Raw genomic sequence first — 26,833 nt, forward strand, 5'->3', positions numbered from 1 at the left:
CCAAAGAAAAACAAATAACCCAATCAATAAATAGGCAAAAGAAATGAACAGGCACTTTATAGAAGAAGAAACATGAATGGTCAACAAATAAATGAAAAAATGTTCAACTTGTAATTGGACAAATGCAAATCAAAACCACACTGAGATTTCATCTCATTCCACTCAGAATGGCAATTATCAAGAATATAAGTAGCAATAAGTGTTGGATATGGGGAAAATGGTACACTCCTACATTGCTGGTGGGACTGCAAATTGGTGCAACCACTCTGGAAAGCAAAATGAAGATTCCTAAGAACACTTGGAATGGAACCACCATTTGACCCAATTATCCCACTCCTTGGCTTATACCTAAAAGACTTAAAATCAACATACCATAGTTACTGTGGCCACCTCAATGTTCACAGCAGCTCAATTCACAATAGCTATGCTATGGAACCAATCTAGGTGTCCTTCAATAGATGAATGGGTAAAGAAAACGTAACGTGGTACATATACACAGAGAAATATTATTCAGCCATAAATAAGAATGTAATTATGGCATTTGCAGGTAAATGGATGGAACTGGAGGGTATCCTGCTGAGTGAAATGAGCCAAACCAAAGGCAGAATGTTCTCTTTGATATGCAAATGCTGACTCAAGGAGGGGAGATTCACCAGATTGGACAGGGGGAATGGGGGAAGGGAGGAGAGGATGGACATAGGAAAGACAGTAGAATAAGTTGGACATGACTTTCCTATGTTCATATAGGACTACATGGCCAGTTAACTCCACATCATGTACAACCACAATAATGGGATGTCATATTCCATGTATGTATGCTATGTTTCTCCATCGGTGTGCAGTCATGAATAACTAAAAAGAAGAAATAAAAAATATTAAAAAAAGAAACTTACCTTGCTACTTACCACCTTGATATTGGACCTGCTAGGCTCCAGAACAATGAGAAATAAATTTCTGTTGTTTAAGTTATTCAGTCTAAGATGGTTTTCCATGGAGGCCAGAGCAGACTAATACATGCTTCTTATATATTTTTTTTTCCAATTCACAGACCTTATTTGGATTTCATCAGTTTTACAATGATTTCTTCTTTAAACAGTTTTCCTTGGTTGTTAATGTAATTATAACCTTATTACAGAAAACTTGAAACATATAGAAGAAAAATTATTCTTAGTTCTATTCTTCTATCTAGATATTTGGACTTTGTTTTTAATAAAAAATAAAAGGTAGACATTTTAATAGAAAAATTATTGTATTCATTTTTATTGTAATTCTTGACAATTTTGATTTATTTTTACTGTATTTAAAAAATATCTCCACTTTTCCCCCAAGTACTGCTATTGTTTTTTCAATCCAGGTACATTATTAGGTTTGAGAATAATTGTCTTGATGGAGCTGCCCCAGGGTTAGACAGGGAATCTATCCTGTACTCAGGCAATAGACCAGCGGGGAGCTGCCAGCAGGACTGTGCGGAGCCCCAAACCCTGGATGACCGTCCTCTTCTGGATACAGGACTTGCTTGAGGACCCATTTTGAAATAGGCAACTTTTATTTGTGTTCTCTTTTCAAAATCTGTGTTTGCTCTTGAATTTAAAAAGTTGAAATATAGCATTTAAGCTATTTTCACATAACACCATTCCAAATTTCCCCCCCTAAGTCTTACTCATCCTTCAGAAACCAAAATGATATTTCCTCTCTGCCTCAGACCTGGCTTTCATTTATAAGTCAATATAACAATCTGCCAGGTTTGGGGAGTTTAACAATCTGACTGGACTGATCCATAGCAAGGTATGAGTCACAGATCTACTTCAGCCTTCTATGATTAATTTGTATTAAAAACAAATTCACTAACTTACATAATTATCCAGTTGCTGAAATTACTTATTTTAAAATCATATCAAATATAAACATTAAATGTTGTGGAGTTTTTTGTTGTTGTTGTTTTTTTTTTATGGAGAGATGAGGGTTGGTTAATCACTGGTTACCCCCAAAGCCAATTCTGATAGCATTTTTTATTTAAAAAAAATGTATCTACATCTGTCTGGATTTTTAGAAAGAATGTAAATTTCAAAGTGTTTGTTTGTTTGTTTTTAAACTGTAGTATCCACAGCAGTCCAGCTACATATAGGGCAGAGTGGCAGGGCAGGGCCAAAAGAGTCCATTATTAGGTCTGAGCTGTTCCTGAGATGCTGTGACCCGTGCAGCTTCAACAAAGGATTGAGTAGGGGCAACAGGAGATAGAGAAAAACACAAAAACCAGAGACAAAGAAAACACAGAGACATTTTAAAGCAAAGCTGGGACGAGGTGGGACGCTGTACACTGATGGAGAAACAGTGACCCAGAACTATCTCTGCAAGTTTATTACGTAGGGTCTCATAATCAGGCAGTTGAACTCTAGGGGCACTGTAAGTTGTTCAAGGCTTGTGAGCTATCAAGACGTTTCTTTGTGAACTAAAAAGTTAGCAGAGCTAGAAACATGTTTTTTTTCAACTATCCTGTTGCTCCCAGGAAGCCCATTGTACAGGAACGACTGATAACAGTGCCAGGCCAGAGCCCAGTGTCAAGGTGTTAACATCCTCGCCTTTGGGGCAAGGAAGGTCTCCCAGGCTTGGCTTTTGCTGACACTGCAGGATCAGCCTATGACCCAGGGCTCATCTGCTCTTCACACTGAGGAGTATTTTTTTTTTTTTTTTAGACCAGGGATTCTGATACGGTAATACAATTTCTGATTATAAAGTGCTTATAATAAGTAGTGCCTGGTGTGTGTTCTTTCCTTCATCTGAAACTCCCTATGGCTTCTTTGTCAGGGTCACCCCTACTCACTCTCCAGTCCTCTCTGTAATGGCTCCTTCTCCCAGGAACCCTCCTGATTTGTGATCTGACCCCGAAGACAGCAGTGGTACAAACTCAAGGCCTGGACTCATGAACAGACTCCCAGGAAACACCTTACCCAACACCAGGGAGCGTGAGACAAGCAGCACAGCAAACACCATTTCCATAGCGGTGGTCCCTGGTCCCTGGGACTCGGTCCCTGGGACTCAGTCCCTTGGATTCCCTTTTCTGCATTGCAGTGATGGAAGCTGGCCTAGGACAGCCGATTGTTTGGGTTTTCACCTTTCGCACATGGCTAGTCACTGACTCCCTTCTTTGGTGTACCTGTGAGTCCTACATCCATAAATACAAGGAGTACTTAGGGCAGACAGGCCATACAGAGGAGGTGTGTTCTACGGATATTTTTATTGAATTCCTTCATTCATCTTCCAGATCACAGGTTCAGTCAGTCAGGTTTCACAAACCATTCTGGTTCCCAGAGGTGAGAACTGGCCCTGGATTTCCGGCTATGTGTTTTACTGATAACCCTTGATTCTCGGAACACACTTATCAAGAAGAGTGAAAGACTGACCCCTGCCTCAGATTCTAAGTACTTCAAGAGCATGGTTATGTCTTTCAACTTTGCCTCCATGTTAGAGGGTTCCTACCGCATCTTCAATGTTCAGTGAACACTTGTGAGTGAAGAAAGCTGTTGGGTGATTTCTGCTTCAACTTTAAAGGAGAGTTTGGCCATGATGGCTAAGTAGCATCATTGTCTAAACAAATGGAACTTATTTCCCTGGGGAGCAGATCCATTGGTGGCGCCCACATGAGGCCACAGAGAAACCAGACCTCTCCAGAGATCTGCAGGATTTTTCATTGTCTCCCAGCACAGAGAGGTAGAATGGAATATTCTTCTGATGTATATATATATATATATATATATATATATATATATATATATATATATATATATATATATATATTTACCATATGATTTATTTTTATTTTTTTAGTCATACATGACAGCAGAATGTATTTTGACATATAATACATACATGGAATGTACATACATCAATCATAATGTCCATTCTATTCTGCTGCCCTTCCTATCCCCCCTACTCCTCCTTCCTCTCCCATCCTTTCTCTCTATCCAATCTAATGTGATACACTTCTTTTTTTCTTTTTCTCCTCACAACATCATACATGTATTCTGTATAACAATGAGGGTCTCCTTCCATCTTCCATGCAACTCCCCTTCTCCCTCTTTTTCCCTCCCACTTCTCTTCCCTATTTCGTGGTAGTCTTCTTCTCATGCTCTTCCTCCCTATCCCATTTTGAGTCACCCCTCTTATATCAGAGAAGACATTTGGCATTTGTTTTTTAGGGATTGGCTAACTTCACGTAGCATAATCTGCTCTCATGCCATCCCTTTGCCTGCAAATGCCATGATCTTGTTATTTTTTAGTGCTGAGTAATATCCATTGTGTATAAATGCCACATTTTTAAAATCCATTCATCTATTGAAGGGCATCTAGGTTGGTTCCACATTCTAGCTATTGTGAATTGTGCTGCTATAAACATTGATGTGGCTGTGTCCCTGTAGTATGCTCTTTTTAGGTCTTTTGGGTATAGTCCTAGAAGGGGAATAGCTGGGTCAAATGGTGGTTCCATTCCCAGAGTTCCAAGGAATCTCCATACTGCTTTCCAAATTGGCTGCACCAATTTGCAGTCCCACCAGCAGTGTACCTTTTTCCCCACATCCTCACCGGACTTATTGTTGTTTGACTTCATAATGGCTGCCATTCTTATGGAGTGAGATGGTATCTTAGAGTAGTTTTAATTTGCATTTCTCTGACTGCTAGAGATAGTGAGCATTTTTTCATGTATTTGTTGATTGATTGTATATCCTCTTCTGAGAAGTTTCTGTTCAAGTCCTTGGCCCATTTGTTGATTGGGTTATTTGATTTTTTTTTGTTTAACTTTTTGAGTTCTTTGTATACTCTAGAGATTAGAGCTCTATCTGATGTTTGAGGGGTAAAAATTTGTTCCCAGGATGTAGGCTCCCTATTCACCTCACATAATATTTCTCTTGCTGAGAAAAAAACTTTTTAGTTTGAATTTGTCCCATTTGTTGATTCTTGGTTTTAACTCTTGTGCTATAGGTATCTTATTAAGAAATTTGGGGCCTTCCCCCACGTGATGAAGATTAGGGCCAACTTTATCTTCTATTAGACGCAGAGTCTCTGGTCTGATTCCTAGCTCCTTGATCCATTTTGAGTTGACTTTTGTGCATGGTGAGAGAAAGGGATTCAATTTCATTTTGTTGCATATGGATTTCCAGTTCTCCCAGCACCATTTGTTGAAAATGCTATTCTTTCTCCATTGCATGTTTTTGCACCTTTGTCTAATATGAGGTAGTTGTAATTTTGTGGATTTGTCTCTGTGTCCTCTATTCTGTACCATTGGTCTATCCGCCTATTTTGGTACCAGTACCATGCTGTTTTTGTTACTATTGCTCTATAGTATAATTTAATATCTGGAATTGCGATACCACCAATTTCACTCTTCCTGCTTAGAATTACTTTAGCTATTCTGGGTCTCTTATTTTTCCAGATGAATTTCATGATTGCTTTTTCTATTCCTGCAAGGAATGTCATTGGGATTTTGATGGGAATTGTATTGAATCTGTAAAGTGCTTTTGGTAATATGGCCATCTTAATCACATTAATTCTGCCAATCCATGAGCAAGGTAAATCCTTCCATCCTCTAAGTTCTTCTATTTCTCTCTTTAGGGTTCTGTAGTTTTCATTGTATAGGTCCTTCACCTCTTTTGTTAGGTTGATTCCCAGGTATTTTTTTTTTTTTGAGGATATTGTGAATGGAGTAGTTGTCCTCATTTCCATTTCAGAGAATTTATCACTGATATACAGGAATGCCTTTGATTTATTGGTATTGATTTATATCCTGCCACTTTGCTGAATTCATTTACTAGTTCTAGAAGTTTCTTGGTTGAACTTTTTGGGTTTGCTAGGTATAGGATCATGTCATTAGCAAATAGTGCTAATTTAAGTTCTTCTTTTCCTATATTTATGCCTTTAATTTCTTTTGTCTGTCTAATTGCTCTGACCAGTGTTTCAAGAACTATGTTGAATAGAAGTGGTGAGAGAGGGCATCCCTGTCTTGTTCCAGATTTTAAAGGGAATTCCTTCAATTTTTCTCCATTTAGAATGATGCTGGCCTGAGGCTTAGCATATATAGCTTTTACCATGTTGAGGTAATTTCCTGTTATCCCTAATTTTTCTAGAGTTTTGAACATAAAGCAATGCTGTATTTTGTCGAATGCTTTTTCAGCATCTATCGAGATGATCATATGGTTCTTATCTTTAAGTCTATTGATGTGGTGAATTACATTTATTGATTTCCATATATTGAACCAGCCTTGCATCCCAGGGATGAATCCCACTTGGTTATGGTGCACTATCTTTTTGTTATGTTTTTGTATCCAATTTGCCAGAATTTTATTGAGGATTTTTGCATCTGTATTCATTAGGGATATTGGTCTGAAGTTTTCTTTCTTTGAAGTGTCTTCATCTGGTTTTGGAATCAGGGTGATGTTGGCCTCATAGAATGAATTTGGAAGTACTCCCTTTTTCTATCTCCTGAAATAGATTGAAGAGTATTGGTATTAGTTCTTCTTTAAAGTTCTTGTAAAACTCTGCTGTATATCCATCCTGTCCTAGGCTTTTCTTGGTTGGTAATCTTTTTATGGCTTCTTCTATTTCCTCACTTGATATTGGTCTGTTTAGGTTGTTTATATCATCCTGACTCAATCTGGGTAGCTCATATGCCTTAAGGAATTTATCGATGTCTTCACTATCCTCTATTTTATTAGAGTATAGGGTTTCAAAATAATTTCTAATTATTTTCTGTATTTCTGAAGTGTCTGTTGCAATGTTGCCTTTTTCATCCCGTAAACTAGTAATTTGGGTTCTCTCTCTTCTTCTCTTTGTTAGCGTGGCTAGTGGTCTATCAATCTTATTTATTTTTTCAAAGAACCAACTTTTAGTTTTGTCAATTTTTTTCAATTGTTTCTTTTGTTTCAGTTTCATTGATTTCAGCTCTGATTTTAATTATTTCTTGCCTTCTACTGTATTTGCTGCTAATTTGTTCTTCTTTTTCTAAGGCTTCGAGGTGTAGTGTGAGGTCATTTATTTGTTGGCTTTTCCTTCTTTTAAGGAATGAAATGAATTTTCCTCTTAGTACTGCTTTCATAGTGTCCCAGAGATGTCGATATGTTGTGTCTGAGTTTTCATTTACCTCTAAGAATTTTTTAATTTCCTCTTTGATGTCTTCTGTAACCCTTTGTTCATTCAGCAGCGTATTGTTTATTCTCTATGTGATGTAGGATTTTTTCTTTCTTATTTTATTATTGATTTCCAATTTCATTCCATTATGATCAGATAAAATGCATGGTAGTATCTCTACTCCTTTGTATTTGCTAAAATTTGCCCTGTGACATAATATATGGACTATTTTTGAGAAGGATCCATGTGCTGCTGAGAAAAAAGTGTATCCGTTTGATGTTGGGTGGTATATTCTGTATATGTCAATTAAGTCTAAGATATGAATTGTATTATTGAGCTCTATAGTTTCTTTATTCAACTTTTGTTTGGAAGATCTGTCCAGTGGTGAGAGAGGTGTGTTAAAATCTCCCATGATTATTGTGTTGTGGTTTATTTGACTCTTGAACTTGAGAAGTGTTTGTTTGATGAACGTAGCTGCACCATTGTTTGGGGCATATATATTAATGATCGTTAAGTCTTGTTGGTGTATGGTTCCCTTGAGCAGTATGTAGTGTCCTTGTTTATCCCTTTTGATTAACTTTGGCTTGAAGTCTATTTTATTTGATACAAGTATGGATACCCCTGCTTGCTTCCGAAGTCCATATGAGTGATATGATTTTTCCCAACCTTTCACCTTCAGTCTATGTATGTCTTTTCCTATCAGATGAGTCTCCTGTAGGCAGCATATTGTTGGATCTTTTTTTTAATCCAGTCCTATGTCTTTTGATTGGTGCATTTAAGCCATTAACATTTAGGGTTACTATTGAGATATGGTTTGTACTTCCAGCCATATTTGGTTATTTATGTTACTTAACATGATTTATTTTTCCTCTTTGATTAGTTTTTCCTTTACTGTACTACCTCCCGCTGTTGGTTTTCATTGTTATTTTTCATTTCCTCTTCCTGTAATGTTTTGCCAAGGATGTTTTGAAAAGCTGGTTTTCTAGCTGCAAATTCTTTTAACTTTTGTTTATCGTGGAATATTTTTATTTCATCTTCAATCCTGAAGCTTAATTTCACTGGATACACGATTTTTGGTTGGAACCCATTTTCTTTCAGCATTTGAAATATGTTGTTCCAGGATATTCTAGCTTTCAGAGTCTGTGTTGAAAGATCAGCAGTTATCCTGATTGGTTTGCCCCTAAATATAATCTGCTTCCTCTCTCTTGTGGCTTTTAAGATTCTCTCCTTATTCTGTGTGTTGGGCATCTTCATTATTATGTGTCTAGGTGTGGATCTCTTATGATTTTGTACATTCGGCATCCTGTAAGCTTCTAGTATTTGGGTTTCTTATTCAATCTTTAAGTCTGAGAAGTTTTCTCGTATTATTTCATTGAAGAGATTGCTCATTCCTTTGGTTCGGACCTCTATACCCTCTTGTATCCCAATAACTCTTAGGTTTGGTCTCTTTATGTTATCCCATATTTCTTGGATGTTCTGCTCATGATTTCTTAACATTCTCGCTGAGCTGTCTATGTTCTTTTCAAGTTGAAAAACTTTGTCTTCGTTGTCTGATGTTCTATCTTCTAAGTGTTCTACTCTGCTGGTAATACTCTCATTTGAGTTTTTAATTTGTTTATTGTTTCCTGCATTTCCAGGATTTCTGTGTTTTTTTTTTTATATCCTCTATCTCCCTGTAGAGTTGATCTTTTGCTTCTTGGATTTGTTTATGTAATTCATTGTCAAATTGATCTTTTATTGTCTGAATTTGCTGTCCAATGTCTTCCTTGAGACTCCAGATCATCTGAAGCATGTATATCCTGAACTCTTTGTCTGACATTCCATCTGCTGCATATATTACTTCTTCTAATGTTGAATTGACCTGCATTGTTTGTGGTCCTTTCTTTCCTTGTCTTTTCATACTGCTCACGTTTCTTTCTAGCTTTGTGAAACTGTTGTGTTAATGGTTTCCCCCTTATATATTTATATTGTTCTTGTATAGCTCCAAAATCCCTATTTTGCAGAGAAAGACAGTGTTAACAGTTCCCAATATCAACAGTACATCATCTAAGCACAAGTTTTCATTATTAATACATTTATAGTTAGAATCTAAGTCTACAGATATTGGTTTCAATTATTATTTAAAAATATAGTCATTAGTTTCATAAAAGGCATACCATATCTGGTGGCTTATAGAAAACTCAATATCAGACGAAGGATGTTATACTTAGAGGGAAAGGAGTGAGGGTATGAGGTTAAACTAACTTAGCAACTTTGGAGAACTCTAACCAATAGACTGGTAATTTATGGAAGAATGTATAGACTCAACCTCCTATCTGTATTTAGATAGTTACCCTATGTATAGATAGTAAAAGTTAGGGGGTTGAAAGTGGGATAGAGGGAGTAAGAATGAAGAAAAAAATAACAAGGAAGAAAAGAGAAAAAAGAGAGAAGGAAAAAGAAAGTAAGAAAGAAATAAGGAAAAAAATGGGGGGAAGGTGGGGCATATGCAATTCCTCTATATTATATTATTTTGGTGATTCGGTTGTTCATGCACAGTTCTTGGTTTCACATATGTTGAAGTTGTGGAAGAGAGAGAAGAAAAGAGAGAAAGAAAGAGAAAAAAAAAAAGTCTCTCAGAACACTGTTTTCCTTGCTTCCAGTAGGTGGCGTTGTCTATTCCTAGCTTGAGCCTCTGTGTTCAGGGTGGTGGGTATAGCCAGTGTGAAAGGACTTGAGCTTCCACCTGTATCCTCCCTACTCTAGTCTCTGAGTTGAAAACCAGGTGCCTGTACAGTTGTTGTTTTGTGTCGATAGCTACACCCCCCAAAAGCTTGTGGGAAATATTTTGAGTTATTGCAGCTAAGGGTGGGGGAGTTGGAAACCGGGTACCTGGATCAGCCGCAGAACTGTGCTGGTAGCCATGCCCTCTTTGATGGATTTTAAGGGTTGATGGGCTTCCTCCGGACTAGTGCGGGGCGGGGGTCTAGCTTCCTCCTCCGGTCTGGTCTCTGACGTAGATATTTTGTGAAATATCCCAACAGTGGTCTCAGTTTGCCCTTGCTTCTCTATCTATGTATGTAGGCCATTCCCACTTCACAACTGGGGTCCATGGTGACCCATGTGACTGGGCCCCCTTCTGGGCCTTGCAGACAGAATGCTATCAAGGTTTGTATGCAGTGCTGGATGTAATGTAGGCTCTTCTCATTCTGTCCTATGTCCCAGCTGTCATTTACCAGTGTAGAACAAAAGACATCCAGTTGGGAAAACTTAAAGTTGGGATCCTGTCAGTGGAAACAAAACCAAAACCCAGACTTTCATTTCCATTCCTATAATTTACGGATACCAACATGTTCCAGAACTCCCAGACCTCTTCTCACTCCAAAACTGATTCACGTGAATTACAAAAATATACAAGGAAGAACAATCTTAATAAAGAACTAAAAAAAAAAAAGCAAAAAACCCTCCAAATAACCCAATTAATAAATGGGCAAAAGAACTAAGACCTTCTCAAAAGAAGAAACACAATAGGACAACAAATATGTGAAAAAATATTCAATATCTCTAGCAATCAGGGAAATGCAAATTAAAACTACATTGAGATTTCATCTCACTCCCATCAGAATGGTAATGATCAAGAATTGGCAAGATAAGCATTGGCAAGAATGTGGGGGAAAAGGTACACTCACACAGTGTTGTTGGGACTGGAAACAAGTGCAACCACTCAGGAAAGCAGTAAAGAGATTTCTTTAAAAACTAGGACTGGAACCACCATATTATCTAGCTATCCCACTCCTCAGAATATATTCAAAATATGGATCTAAAATTAGCATACTACAGGGACACAGTCATATCAGTGTTTATAGTAGCACATTCACAACAGCCATCAAAGGTGCCCTTCAAATGATGAATGGATTAAGAAAATGTGACACACACACACACACACACACACACACACCAATGGAGTATTACTCAGCCATAAAGAAGAATGACATAATGACATTTGCCAGTAAATGGATGGAATTGGAGAACTATTATGCTAAGTGAAAAAACCCCAACTCAGAAAATCAAAGGTCAAAGGTCAAATGCTTGAGTATGTGGAAGCTAGTCTAAAGTAAAGGGAAGCGGGGTGCCGTGGCACCTGCCTATAATCCCAACAGCTCAAGAGGCTGAGGCAAGAGGATTATGAGTTCAAAGACAGCCTCAGCCACTTAGTGGGGACCTAAGCAACTAAGTGAGACCCTGTCTCTAAATAAATATTAAAAAAAGGGCTGGGGATGAGGCTCAATGGTTAAGCGTTCTTACGTTCAATCCCTAGAACCAAAAAGAAAGAAATGAATTTACCACAGTGAATCTCATCATCAGGTACACCCACAAGACACTAAAACAAATAAACAAACAAACAGGCAAATTGGAAAACAATAGCAGAAAGTAGAGTAGAGAAAAAGGAATGGAGTGGTGGGGAGGGAAGAGGGGAGAGAAAGGAAATACTGGATACTGAATCAGACCTAAGTAGAGTCGGTGCTTTTATAATTATGTCAAAATAAATCCTACTGTTACCTGTAACTAAAAGGATCAATTTTTAAAAAGTCACTAAAGAAAACATGTTTTTGTGCCTCTCTGACTCATCCTCTGGGTGGCTGCCCTCACAGCAGCCTCCAGGCTTGCTCTTGGTGGAGGCGTTGAGCTCCAGATGTCTTAAAATAGAGGAGTAAGTTAGAGTAGTTCACCCACTTGAATCAAAGTGTGAAATATGATATATCAAGAGCTATGTAATGTTTTGAACAGCCAACAATAAAAAATTAAAAAAAAAATAAGTTAGAGTAGTTCACCTTTCACTGACTTTGAAAATGCAATGGCTTTTATCCCCTCCCCCAAGCTTTCTTGTCATCCTGGGAAGAAAGATGAAAGAGCAGCTCGGCCATTGATGGACACTGCTCTCCCATTTCTGCTGCTCCTGCCTGACTCACAACTCAATGCAAATTTTGGTTCTTCTTGGGCTTGGGCTGAGTTTAGCTGGAGCACTCGCTACACCACAAATTGCTGTTCTGCTGCCCAGCCCTCAGGGTTTCTGAGAATTTGCACTTCTAAGAAGCTCCCAGGGAAAGCTGGCCGTGGCTGATTGGGGACCCACTTTGAGAACCACTGTCACTGCCTCTGACTTGGTACCTTGGATCTGGAGCATCTGTTTCCACTTAATGACCCCACAATGTTTCAGGACTTCCTGTAATTCTTGAGGCTCTTTGGAGAATATACTGTACACATTGGTATATGGATCCGTGTCCTCAGTCATCTCCTGAATGGGATGGCAGAGGGTTACAGCATATCATTCCTTGTGCTTTTTCTTCATCTCTCTCTTATTGAAATCTAGACGCCCAGAATCAGCGCAGAGCTTAAGCAAGATGCTTTAATGGACACAAGCATTAATGAGACACTGCATTTCCCCAAAGCTACAGAACATCAGCCTGTTAGAATAGTACTACTTAATTCAGAGCCCAAAGCCTGCAAAATGAAATAAAATAATTGGAACTATTTTTGTAGCACGCTGGGAAGTTTGGTGTGGTGTTATTTTTATGAACTTGAAAAAAAAAGCACTTGTAATCTCATTCTAGTAATCCACAAATTTCATGGAAAGATGAATATCTGTTCCTAAGGAGAAATAACCATAGGTATGAGTTTTAGCAGTGAACATATTCTATTATAAATTACATTGTTAAAGAGTGAGACATAAAACTGTGTAACTAGGCTGGGCGTGGTGGCTCAGGCCTGAAATCCCAGAGACTAACCAGGCTGAGGCAGGAGGATCGTGAGTTCAAACCCAGCCTCAGCAACTTAGTGAGGTCTTGGGAAACTCAGTGAGACCCTGTCTCTAATAAAATATTTTAAAAAGGCTAAAGACTGAGGGCTGGGAATGTGGCTTGGTAGTTAAGCACCCCTGGATTCAATCCCTGGTACCAAAAAAAAAAAAAAATTGTGTAACTAACTTTGAAGAAACCATCAAGAAAATGAGAATTCCTGTATAAATACAGTTTCCTGAATGTGGCCCAACCAAAAGTTCATATTCCATATAATAGATATTTTAAAAGATAATTTAAAAAGAACAAAACAGGAGGAAAATTAAAAACAATATCAGCAATGAAAAGCATACGATACAGTCCATAAGAAAGGAGACAGAGGAAGGAATACAAGAATTATAATAGAGGGTTACATGCTTGTAAGGAAAGATGCTACACTTTGCTTTGACCTTCAAAGAAATAGAAAACCCCAGCAGAAAAGATTGGAAATGAAATTAAAAGTTTTACCATTTAAAATGTGGCCAGAATCAAACTAATTCTTCTTTAAATTATACCTATACCAAAAATAAACACATAATTTTTGTTCTAGACCATGGTAACAGATGGAAAAATCCCTAACCCCAAATCTGGTAAAGAAACAACAAAAATATTTATTGATCATTTTCAATGTACAAATTATGAATAAAATGTCTAATAGTGTGTTAAAAGAATAATAACTGTGAACACATAAAGTTTATTTTAGGAAGGCAAGAATGCTTTAGATTAAAAGGTCTCTCAGTATAATAAATTCAAGAGGGAAAAGTTACATAAGTCTACACATTGCCAAAAAGAAAAAAATCAAATAATGTAAAATTCAGAATTTATTTTAAATGTGAGCCCCAAGAAAATGGGGGTAGTGAGAAAAGAAACATTTGGAAGAAATAAGCATATTTTCAAATATAAGTTATTATGTCTATTTCATTAAAATCAAGAATGAGAGGATGATAAAGCCATTACTATTGTTACTAGGTATTCTTATTTTTTTGATTGTACATTGTGCAATATGGCAAGAAATTGAACAGCTGAAACAGATATTAGGAAAAAAGTAACAAATTATCTTTGTTTATAAATTATGGTATTATGTGTTCAGAAAATCCAGGAGGTCCCGACAAAAAACAGCAACCCACACAAGCAGGATTTGAAAGAGTCATGTGGCATATTTGGAAACAAAAACTAAAAATAGAAGTCAAGAGCAAAATAATAATACTCTGAAAGAGAAAGCTAATTTAATAGTATTAACAAATAGCACAAAATACCTATGGGTAATTGAATGGAGAGCCACGTGGATGGCCCAAGAAGAACACTAAAATTTTACTAAACGGCATATAATATGAACTGAGAAAATTTAGATACATACCATGTTTCTACACGAAAAGATTTAGTACCCCACAAATATCAGTCCTTCCACAATTGTTCAAGAAAGCTAATCCAATTCAAATCCAATTGCCACAGGTAGTTGGTGGGTAGCTGGAAAAATTAAATTCTATGAAAATTAAGTCTCCTTAATGATTCAGGAGACTGAGGAAGGAGGATCACAAGTCTGGGGCTAGATTCAGCAACTTAGCGAGACCCTGTCTTAAAGTAAAAAATAAAAAGGGCTGGGGATGAAGTTCAGTGGTAAAACACCCCTGGGTTCAATCTCTAGTATGAAAAAAGAAAAGAAAATTTAAAAAATATGCATGTCAAAATATCCATTAATAAAATAAAATAATGATAAATTGGGAAAAAAATTGTACTGTGTCTCATTCATGCTAGTATCCCTAATACCTAAAACACTCTTACATAATTTTAAGAATGACACAAATCATGTAGAACACAAGAATGGGATCCTAATTAAAATAAGCTATACTCCATGTATGTATGTATAATATGTCAAAATACATTCTATATATAACTGTCATGTATATCTAAGAGAACAACAACAACAACAGAATGGCACAAAAACCCAGTATAAAAATTGTCAAAGGATATGAACAAACAGTTGTACAATAAGACACCATTTATCATCCATGAGTTTAGTGTAAGTTAACATTTAGTGCTGAGGATGATGGGGGTTGGGGGAAAGGTTCTTCCATTTACTTCTAATGGAAATAAAATGTGCAGCAATCTTTTGGGAAAGTAATCTGACAGTGATTACTAGAACTTTGGAAAAAAAAGTGTTCTTTATTTTGATAATGCCCCTTATGGAAATCAATCAGGTGAGAAAATTTTCCAGGTGTGAAGACTTGTAAATAGGGTGTTCATTGAAACATTGCTTGTAGAGGCAAGAGCTGTGAGCACTTCAAAACCAACAATGGGAGACTGGTTCCATCATTACAGTGCATTTACTGCAATACTATATAGTTTTAAAAAGAATCCATCAGTGCTTCATTGATGGGCCAGGAGTGATGTCTATAGTGGGTAAAAGGAAAAATAAAAAGTTATAAAAGAAGAAGTAGCAAATACTCTCATGTGCATTATTATGATCGAGGACACTTCAAGGGTGTGGGAAAGGAGACAAAAGGTTATTAACTTTTTAGAACAAAGCTGGAGTTTTTCACTTGCATTATCAGTGCATATTACTTTTGAGATTAAAACTTCATAAAGAAAAAAATTAAATATTTTCTAGTTAAATTTTCCTGCATTGCACTCTTAAAAGTTTTTATTCAAAAGTGAATGGATATTTGTTTATTTATTTATTTTTATTCTATTTTTCATTCGATCAGAATGGCAAGCATCAATAATATAAATAACAAGAAATGTTGGTGAGGATGTGGGGGGTGGGAAGGAACTCTCACACTATGTTATATATGTATGTATGGCATGTAAATTAGTACAGCCACTAGGGAAATCAGTGTGGAAGTTCCTACAAAGCTGAAACCAGAACTATCATACGATCCAGCTATACCACTCCTAAGTATTTATCCAAAAGAATTAAAGTCAGCATATTTTAGAGACACATGCATACCCATACTTATTGCAGCACGATGCACAATAGCCAAGTTGGGGAATCAACATAGTTGACCGTCAATGGATGAATCTATGAAGAAAATGTGGCATTTGTACATGGTGGAATTTTATTCAGCCATAAAGAAGAATGAAATTATGTCATTTACAGGAAAATGGATGGAACTGGGGAACATAATGTCAAATAAAATAAGTCATAATTTTCAGTGAAATAAATCAGACTTAGAAAAATAACAATTTTTTTTTCTCATATGTAGTAGCTACAAGGAAAAATGAGGAAAAAATAGAAGGACTTCATGAAATTAGAAGAGAGATCAGTAGACTGGAGGAAGGTGATCCAGGGCAGAGGAAAACAGGATGGGGGAGGTATTGAGAGAGTGAAAGTGATTAAATTATGTTTTTATCTATGCACAAGTATACCACAATGAAACTCAACATCATGTGTGATGAATATGCTCCAATGAAAAATAAAACATCAAAATAAAAAAAAATGAATTGACTTTTAATACTAAAAGGGTCATGGTATACTATGGAAATAGGTTAGGTAAAAGAATCTCATAGTAAGTTGCATTATTTCACAATCTTTCCATATTCTTGTCATATATATGTATGTATATATATGTGTGCATGTATATATATATATATATATATATATATATATATATATATATATACACACACACACACACACACACACACAATGGCCTCTCTATATTTTTATTTATTGATTTAATAATATAGTCTTGTTCAATACAATTAAAATATGAATTCATGAGTTTGATACTATAATTACATTGCTCAAATACACATAATAATTATAAAGTTACAGAAATAGAAAAATACTTGATCATCTACAATTATTTAGTATACCAAACTTTGAAGAAATTAGACCTGGAACTTAATAAACTATGTGTTAATCAAACTCAAATTGTCAGGAAGCCAGGATCAAATGAACGTCTTTAGGGCAAATGTCTAGAAGGAAGACACAGTGGGTCTGGGCTGGCCTGGTTGCTGACCTCTACACTCCTTAATTCCTCAAGTTAGGGCCACTTTATTACTTTCTGCACCACAGTCTTCACCCGATTTGTAAACTAGTCTTGACCTGGATTAGGTTATTCCTATTTGGGGACTTGGCTTGTACACCTGCAATGAAGCAGGGCTGGCTCTGTAGCTTTAGCTCACCACTAGATGTCCATGGATTTAGGGAAGTTAGCTTTTAAACTTGTCGGAAAATTTTATATATTGTTTTCTTTATTTTCTGTTGTGAATCATCCATGATTCAACTGAGTTGCTTAAGTTGGTTAAGTTGGAGGTAAGTAAGAGATGTCAGTTTGCATTTCAGCTTAGTCATACCTTCGTGTGACTTCAGCCAATAACGATGGCAAGTGATATTTAAAATTATATGCCATGTTCTAAATCTTTGATATAAAGTATCTAATTTAACACTTAAATAATACCATAAAAAGACAGTGAGAATTATTCCCACTTTACAGGTGATAACCGAGGCTCAGAGAAGTGTCTATGGCCACATAGCTAATAAAATGGGCAGAGTCCATCTAATTTGAATTCAGGTTAGACAGTACTTTAGAGTGTGGTCTTCAAAGCTGCATCACTCAATATTTCTCAGTGTAGTTTTATCCTTTCTAAGTCTGAGGTCTTAATGCTCACCTCCTGAAGTTTCTCTGAGGATGACATTCACTAACAGGGAAAGCGCTTCCACAAAGTTGATGAAAAGTTATCATCAGCCCCTTCTCTCTTGAGAGGCAATTTTTATTAATAGATATCAGCCCTGGTTTTTGGTTCTAAGTCACTCTTCTGATATCATTCTAGAATAGCCTCCTTTCAACCTTCACGGCTCCCCTGCCCTCTCAATGTGCCCTTTAATCTGCCAGTGCCAGCCTTTTCCTCCTTCTCCTCCTCTTTCATTCTTGCTTAGGGGATGCAGAGCCCATCTGAGGTACCAGGTTCTGAAGGAGTGTCTTCAAAGTATCCTGAGTTTTCTTTGGCTATACATGCATGCCTTGTGAGTCTGGACGAAGGAAGCTCCTCATGCTCTTTGGAGCTGAGTGGTTCCACCCACCTGGTCTGTGTGCCCAGCTGTTTCTGAGGTCTGATAATGACTGTCAGATACTCTCTGGCCAGGACCCCACCAGCACCTCCATGTTGAAGGGATTTCCATGGTTGATGTAATACAAGGAGCCATACACCTGAAGGAGGAGCAGAAGGGACTCGGAGAGGTTGGGAAGGTTGCCCTGGCATCCTCAGAGATGGGGTCCTGAATGTGATAAAGAAGAGAGAAACGAAGGCCCAGAGAGGGTAGCAGGAAGAGTTCAGATGGTCATTAGATGAGTGGTCTCTTCAGGACCATTTGGATGAGAGTAAAGCTACCAGCAAACAGGAAGGACTTGCAGGTGTCCTTGTGGCATGAATACCTCTGTGCACTAACCTCTCTGGGCACTTACTCTGTTCTTAGCATTGACATTGCATGGATTTATTTAGTGCTCACACAAACTTCAAGAGGTAGGTGCTAATATAATCCTATTTTTTTAAAAAATTTTATTTGTGAAAACATGGAGGCAGGCGGGGAGGCAGCGCTCTCTTCACCTCCTCAGCTGAGTGGACAGAGAGAGACCTCAGAACATTTGGATTCTGCCTGCTGAAAAACTCCCAGCAAAATTCGGCTGAAGTGAGACCTAGGTGGGGAGTTTGGGCTCCTCAGAGGCAGCAGCTTGCTCAGACATGGGCGAATCTTGGCCACCCTGCACCGCATGGAGGTGCTTGCTGACTGTCTGTCAGCCGGACGCAGACCGAGGTGTTTCGGCATTGCCAGAGACCACGAGTGGCCAAGAGACAGACGGAGGTGCTTGGCACTGCCAGAGACTGCAAGCGGCAGAGAAACAAAGAGTTGGACCCTTTGAAGAGGTTGCTAACCAAGCCTCCATGTGACGGCGGACCGAGAACTGAGGCCAGGACAGACCAGAGACAGACCAGACCCACCCCTCCCATCGGATACCCCGGCAAGGGAGTCCACCACAGCAGAGAGCTGATGTCACCAGAGTTCGGCAGTGGTCGGGATCCCTTCCCAGCAAAATCAGCTTCAACAGGTGTGTGACTCCCACCCCACCAGATACATACAGCTGGGAAATCTCAATAATCTATCCCCAGATCTCCGAGGGCGTGATTGTAGGAGCCCAGGGAAACAGAGGGGACACCTGACCTCCTACTCCCCCTACCACCAGCAGCGACAGCCGAGGCTTTTTCTACCAGCTCCCGGGGGCATGGCTACTGAAAGGGACCAGGCAAAATAAGGTGACGGCCCCCAGATCACGGACTTCACAACCCTGGGGTCCCAGTGAATGGCAAACAGAGAGAGTGCTCAGTTGTTCCCAGGGGGCTGCAAGTGTAACTACATCTGTGGAGAACGTCACTGGTGAGTGGGGCCTGGCTGGCAGGAGAAGGGGGTGGAGGGGCTGGAGACTGGAAACAGCCCTGGGCGACCAGGATTGGAGAGCCGCCTAGTAGGGGAAGAAGAGCCGCCTAGTAGGGGAAGAAGAGCCAAGGCACAGGGATTGTTTCCTGCATATTGAGGGCAGAAGCTGGGCTTGGAGGGCACAGCTCCACCTACTGGAAGAGAAGAAAATAGAACTCTAAGACTGCATTTATTCTTTTTTTTTTTTTAAATTTAACTTTTCTTATTTTTTCTTTTCAATTTTTATTTTTCTTATCATTTTTATTCTACCTATTTTTTCCTCCCTCTTTCTCCTTAAGGACTTCTTCCTTCCCCTTCCCCTACCTTTCATCCCAGGCATTACGACTTTCATTACGTGTAATTTTCTAAATGCAAATAGGTGAATGTTTGGAGGCTGTATATAGTGCTCCTAAGTCCCTAGCCACCACCAAATACCCTGGTCCATTTGCCTGTTAATATCCCCCTTCAGTAGAGCAATTTTCCAAGGTAGCTAAGACATACCAACCTCCATACCATCACAGCACCCTACCTAAACATAAAGACCAAACCACAGATCGATATATGCCTTCAGAATCCATATGCCTTTTATGAAATGAATGAATTTGCTTTAAATTACAATAAAGCCCAACATCTCTAGACATAGTCTCCCATCTCAAAGGAGAGATCCCAAAGATATACAAAACCATAACAAATTTATAGGAGAAAACAGAAACACAGCAGTCAAACAGAGCTGGAAAGTAACGTGAGCACCATGAAAAAACAAGGGAAAAAAGGATTATAAACAATGCAGGACAGCTTAAATTTACAGGAGAACCTAGAGGCATCAGAAAAATGGTCAGATAAAGAACTCAAGGCATACCTGACTCAAATGGAATGGAATCTTAAAGAAGTCATTAGATAGCAAATCCAAACAATGAAAGAATACTTTGAAAATGAATTACATAAACAGATTCAAGAAGGAAAAAATCAACTCTACCAGGAGATAGAGATTTTTTAAAAAATCAAACAATAATCCTAGAAATGCAGGAAACCATAAACCAAATCAAAAACTCAAATGAGAGTATTACAAGTAGGCTAGATCAAGTAGAAGTCAGAACATCAGATAATGAAGACAAATTATATCAACTCTAAAAGAGTCTAGTCAACACAGAAAGGCTGGTAAGAAACCACAAGCAAAACATCCAAGAGATATGGGATGTCATAAAAAAAACCAAACTTAAGAGTCATTGGGATAGAGGAAGGTATAGAGGTCCAAACCAAAGGAATGAGCAATCTATTGAATGAAATAATTTTAGAAAACTTTCCAGACATGAAAAATGGAATGGATTGCCAAATCCTGGAAGCCTACAGGACCCCAAACATACAAAACCATAATAGACCAACTCCAAGACACATTATTATGAAGATATCCAACATACAGAACAAGGAGAGAATATTAAAAGCTACACGAGAAAGGAGGCAGATTACATTCAGGGGTAAACCAATTAGGTTAATGGCTGATTTTTCATCACAAACGCTGAAAGCGAGAAGATCCTGGAACAACGTATTTCAAATGCTGAAAAATAATGGATTCCAACCAAGAATATTGTATCCAGCAAAATTAAGCTTTAGGTTTGACAATGAAATTAAAATCTTTCATGATAAACAAAAGTTAAAAGAATTCGCAGCCAGAAAAGCAGCACTGCAAAGCATTTTGGGCAAAACACTACAAGAAGAGGAAATGAAAAACAACATCCAAAACCAACAGTGTGAAGTAACTCAGTAAAGGGGGAAAAATAATCAAAGAGGGAAAACAAAACAAACAAACAAACAAATAAATAAATAAACAAACATGTCTGGAAGTACAAACCATATATCAATAGTAACTCTAAATGTTAATGGCTTAAACTCACCAATTAAACGTCATAGGCTAGTAACCTGGATTAAAAAACAGATCCAACAATATGCTGCCTTCAGGAGACTCATCCGATAGGAAAACACATACAGGCTGAAGGTGAAAGGGTGGGAAAAATCTTACCACTCACATGGTCCTCGTAAGCAAGCAGGAGTGGCCATACTCATATTGAATAAAATCAACTTCAAACCTAAGTTAATCAAAAGGGATAAAGAAGGACACTATATACTGTTAAAGGGAACCAACAAGATATAATAATTATCAATATTTATGCACCAAACAATGGCATAGCTATGTTCATAAAACAAACTCTCCTCAAGTTCAAGAGACAAATAGACCACAACACAATAATTATGGGTGACTTCAACACACCTCTCTCACCATTGGACAGATATTTCAAACAAAAGTTGAATAAAGAAAACATAGAACTCAATAACATAATCAATAACCTAAACTTAACCAACATATATAGAATATATCAACCATCATCAAGCGAATATACTTTTTTCTCAGCAGCACATGGATCCTTCTCAAAAATAGACCATATATTATGCCATAGGGCAACTCTTAGAAATTATAAAGGAGTGGAGATAATACCATGCAGCCTATCCAATCATAATGGAATGAAACTGGAAATCAACAATAAAAGAAGGAAGGAAAAATCCTGCATCACTTGGAGAATTAACAATATGTTACTGAATGAACAATGGGTTACAGAAGACATAAAGGAGAAAATCAAAAAATTCTTAGAGATAAATGAAAACACAGACACAACATATTGGAATCTATGGGACACAATGAAAGCAGTTTTAAGAGGAAAATTTATTGCTTGGAGTTCATTCTGCAAAAAAAGAAAAAAAAAAACAACAAATAAATGATCTCACACTTCATCTCAAAACCCTAGAAAAAGAAGAGTGAAACAACAGCAAATGTAGTAGAAGATAAGAAATAATTAAAATCAGAGCTGAAATCAATGAAATTGAAACAAAAGAAACAATTGAAAAAATTGACAAAACTAAAAGTTGGTTCTTTGAAAAAATAAATAAGATCGACAGACCCTTAGCCAATCTAACGAAGAGAAGAAGAGAGAGAACTCAAATTACCAGCATATGGGATGAAAAAGGCAATATCACAACAGACACCACAGAAATACAGAAGATAATCAGAAATTATTTTGAAACCTTATATTCCAATAAAATAGAGGATAGTGAAGACATCGATAAATTTCTTAAGTCATATGATTTACCCAGATTGAGTCAGGAGGATACACAAAACTTAAACAGACCAATATCAAAGGAGGAAATAGAAGAAGCCATCAAAAGACTACCAACCAAGAAAAGCCCAGGACCGGATGGGTGTACAGCAGAGTTTACAAAACCTTTAAAGAAGAACTAATACCAATACTTTTCAAGCTACTTCAGGAAATAGAAAAAGAGGGAGCTCTTCCGAATTCATTCTACGAGGCCAACATCACCCTGATTCCAAAACCAGACAAAGACACTTCAAAGAAAGAAAACTACAGACCAATATCTCTAATGAACATAGATGCAAAAATCCTCAATAGAATTCTGGCAAATCGGACACAAAAACATGTCAAAAAGATTGTGCACCATGATCAAGTAGGATTCATACCTGGGATGCAAGGCTGGTTCAACATACGGAAATCAATAAATGTTATTCACCACATCAATAGACTTAAAGATAAGAACCATATGATCATCTCCAAAGATGCAGAGAAAGCATTCGACAAAATACAGTATCCCTTTATGTTCAAAACACTAGAAAAATTAGGAATAACAGGAACTTATCTCAACATTGTCAAAGCTATCTATGCTAGGCCTCAGGCAAACATCATTCTAAACAGAGAAAAATTGAAGGCATTCCCTCTAGAATCTGGGACAAGACAGGAATGCCCTCTCTCACCACTTCTATTCAACATAGTTCTCGAAACACTGACCAGAGCAATTAGACAGACGAAAGAAATTAAAGGCATAAAGATAGGAAAAGAGGAACTTAAATTAGCACTGTTTGCGATTGACATGATCCTATACCTAGCATACCCAAAAGGTTCTACCCAGAAACTTCTAGAACTAGTAAATGAATTCAGCAAAGTGGCAGGATATAAAATCAACACACACAAATCAAAGGCATTCCTGTATATCAGCGACAAATCCTCTAAATGGAAATGAGGACAACCACTCCATTCATAATATCCTCAAAAAAAAATGAAATACTTAGGAATCAACCTAACAAAAGAGGTGAAGGACCTATACAATGACAACTACAGAACCCTAAAGAGAGAAGTAGAAGAAGACCTTAGAAGATGGAAAGATATACCTTGTTCATGGATAGGCAGAACTAACATCATCAAAATGGCGATATTACCAAAAGTACTCTACAGGTTTAATGAAATGCCAATCAAAATACCAACGGTATTTCTCACAGAAATACAAAAAGCAATCATGAAATTCATCTGGAAAAATAGGAGACCCAGAATAGCAAAAGCAATCCTAAGCTGGATGAGTGAAACAGGTGGTATAGCGTTACCAGATTTTAAACTATACTACAGAGCAATAGCAACAAAAACAGCATGGTACTGGTACCAAAACAGGCAGGTAGACAAATGGTACAGAAATAGAGGACACAGAAACCAATCCATAAAATTACAACTACCTTATATTAGACAAGGGTGATAAAAGCATGCAATGGAGAAAGGATAGCATTTTCAACAAATGGTGCTGGGAGAACTGGAAAGCCATATGCAACAAAATGAAATTGAATCCCTGTCTCTCACCATGCACAAAAGTTAACTCAAAATGGATCAAGGAGCTTGATATCAAATCAGAGACTCTGAGTCTGATAGAAGAAAAAGTTGGCTCTAATCTCCACCTCGTGGGGTCAGGCTCCAAATTCCTTAATAGGACACCTGTAGCTCAAGAGTTAAAATCAAGAATCAACAAATGGGACTTACTCAAACTAAAAAGTTTTTTCTTAGCAAGAGAAACAATAAGAGAGGTAAATAGGGAGCCTACATCCTGGGAACAAATTTTTACCCCTCACACTTCAGATAGAGCCCTAATCTCCAAAATATACAAGAACTCAAAATATTAAACAATAAGAAAACAAATAATCCAATCAACAAATGGGCCAAGGATCTGAACAGACACTTCTCAGAGGAGGACATACAATCAATCAACAAATACATGAAAAAATGCTCACCATCTCTAGCAGTCAGAGAAATGCAAATTAAAACCACCCTTAGGTACCATCTCACCTCAGTGAGAAAGGCAGCAAGTATGAAGTCAAATAACAAGTGCTGGCTAGGATGTGAGGAAAAGGGTACACTTGTGCATTGCTGGTGGGACTGCAAACTGGTGCGACCAATTTGGAAATCAGTATGGAGATTCCTTGGAAAGCTGGGAATGGAACCACCATTTGACCCAGCTATTCCCCTTCTCAGACTATTCCCAAAAGACCTAAAAAAAGCATACTACAGGGAAACAGTGTCATCAATGTTCATAGCAGCACAATTCACAATAGCTAGACTGTGGAACCAACCTATATGCCCTTCAATAGATGAATGGATTAAAAAAATGTGGCATATATACACAATGGAATATTACTCAGCACTAAAAAACAACAAAATCATGGCATTTGCAGGGAAATGGATGGCATTAGATTAGATTATGCTAAGTGAAGTCAGCCAATCCCTTAAAAACAAATGTTGAATGTCTTCTTTGATATAAGGGGGCGACTCAAAACAGAGCAGGGAGGAAGAGCATGAGAAGAAGATTACCATCAAACAGGGACGAGAGGTGGGAGGGAATGGGAGAGAGAAGGGGAATTGCACAGAAGAGGGAAGGAGACCCGCATTGTTATACAAAAATACATATAGGAGGATGTGAGGTGAAGGGGAGGAAAAAAAATAAGAAAGAGTGAGAGAAATGAGTTATGGTAGATGGGGTAGAGGGAGGGGAGGGGAGGGGAGGGAAAGGGAGGGGAGGGGTATAGGAAGGGGATAGGAAGGACAGCAGAATACAACAGACACTAGTTTGGCAGTATGTATAAATGTGGCTGTATAATCAACGTGATTCTGCAAACTGTACACGGGGGAATAATAAGAATTCATACCCCATTTGAAACAAATGTATGATATATGATATGTCAAGATCAATGTAATGTTTTGAGCAACTAATAAATTTCTGATGTTTAAAAAAATTATTTGTTTTAATTAGTTATACATGACAGTAGAATGCACTTACATACTTTGATATACATAGATGGGATATAATTTCTCATTTTTCTGGGTATACATATTGTAGAATCACATTGGTCAGACAGTCACATACATACATATACACAGTAAATATATTCCTATTTCACAGATGAAGAAACCAAGGCACACAAAGGAAAGAAACCTGCTTAAAGTTGCCCAACTAGAAAGTGGCAGACTTGGCATGCATACCCATTTAGCTTGGCTCCAAAACCTATGCTGTTAACTCCATTCTCTAGAGCAGCTGCTCTAGATGGGCCTCCTTCACCCCAACTCCATCCTCATTTGTAGATAACCTTCTGCATAAAGTCAGGGAGGGAAGAAAAGAATTATGAGTCTACTGTTTTCTCACCCTCAACACCCTTATACCCATGTCCTTGACCTTCTGCTGCTCCCTCACCTTCAGGGATTCAGGGATGCTCCCAGACAAGGATTTGTAGAGGGTCAGCAGCTCCTGGGAACACTGAAGCAGCAAAATTTCGTGGGGTGCTTCGGTCCTTGTGCCCTTCAAAAAGAAACTCTGAAAAGATAAGTCAAGGGAGAGTTTTAAGGGAGCAAATGAATTTAAAATGCATTTTATACATATATATTTAAGCAATTCTCCTGAGGCAGACACTGTTAGAATCATCCTCATTGCGAAGACACCAAAGCTCAGAGAGAACAAGTAACTTTTTCAGATTGTACTAGAAATGAATACCACCATGGTGTCTTGTTACTATAATTCTATAGCATAATTTGAAAATGGGGAGTGTGATGCCTTCAGCCTTATTCTTATTGTTCAGAATTGCTGTGCTGTTCTGGATCTTTTATTCTTCCTTGTGATTTTTTTTTGTTTTTCCTAATTCTGTCAGAAATGCCATTGATATTTTGATGAGGATCCCATTAAACATGTAGATCATTTTTGGAAAAATGGCCATTTTGACAATATTATTTTCTATCCAACATAGGAGGTCTTTCCATCTTCTAATGTCCTCTTCAATTTCTTTCTTCAGTTTTTTTTTTTTTTTTTTACTTTTCATTGTAGAGGTCTTTCATAGTTTGGTTATATTTATTACTAGGTATTTTATTTTTTAAAATTTATTTATTTTTCCTTTTTATTGTGACATTACAATTGTAACTATAGGTAATTAATTTTTTAAAAATGACTCGTTCCCTTGAATTTTCATTGCCGAATTATTTTTTATGTTAGGTATTATAAGCAAATAGGTATTCACACAATATAATTAGGCCCATTGTTTGAGGGATGGTGTTTTTGGCAAATATTAATCTGTTTATTCTTTGACTTTTATTCCTATTTTTCCTTTTTGTCTACCAGTACAAAA

General features: G+C 37.5%; 1 protein-coding gene across 1 annotated transcript; it reads right to left on the reverse strand.

The window, feature by feature from the left end:
• Positions 1–3,600: 3,600 nt before the first annotated feature.
• On the reverse strand, positions 3,601–25,983 carry LOC114099826 (glycine N-acyltransferase-like protein 1). The gene is given in 8 exon segments (XM_071616917.1): positions 3,601–3,730; positions 10,111–10,379; positions 11,746–11,792; positions 11,928–11,987; positions 12,265–12,391; positions 17,952–18,008; positions 18,011–18,082; positions 25,912–25,983. Coding segments are annotated over 7 exon segments (717 nt in total). The 5' UTR covers positions 18,038–18,082; positions 25,912–25,983.
• Between the last annotated feature and the right edge of the window lie 850 nt (positions 25,984–26,833).

This window comes from Marmota flaviventris, chromosome 9 (assembly GCF_047511675.1).
Source record: "Marmota flaviventris isolate mMarFla1 chromosome 9, mMarFla1.hap1, whole genome shotgun sequence".
Classification (NCBI taxonomy): domain Eukaryota; kingdom Metazoa; phylum Chordata; class Mammalia; order Rodentia; family Sciuridae; genus Marmota; species Marmota flaviventris.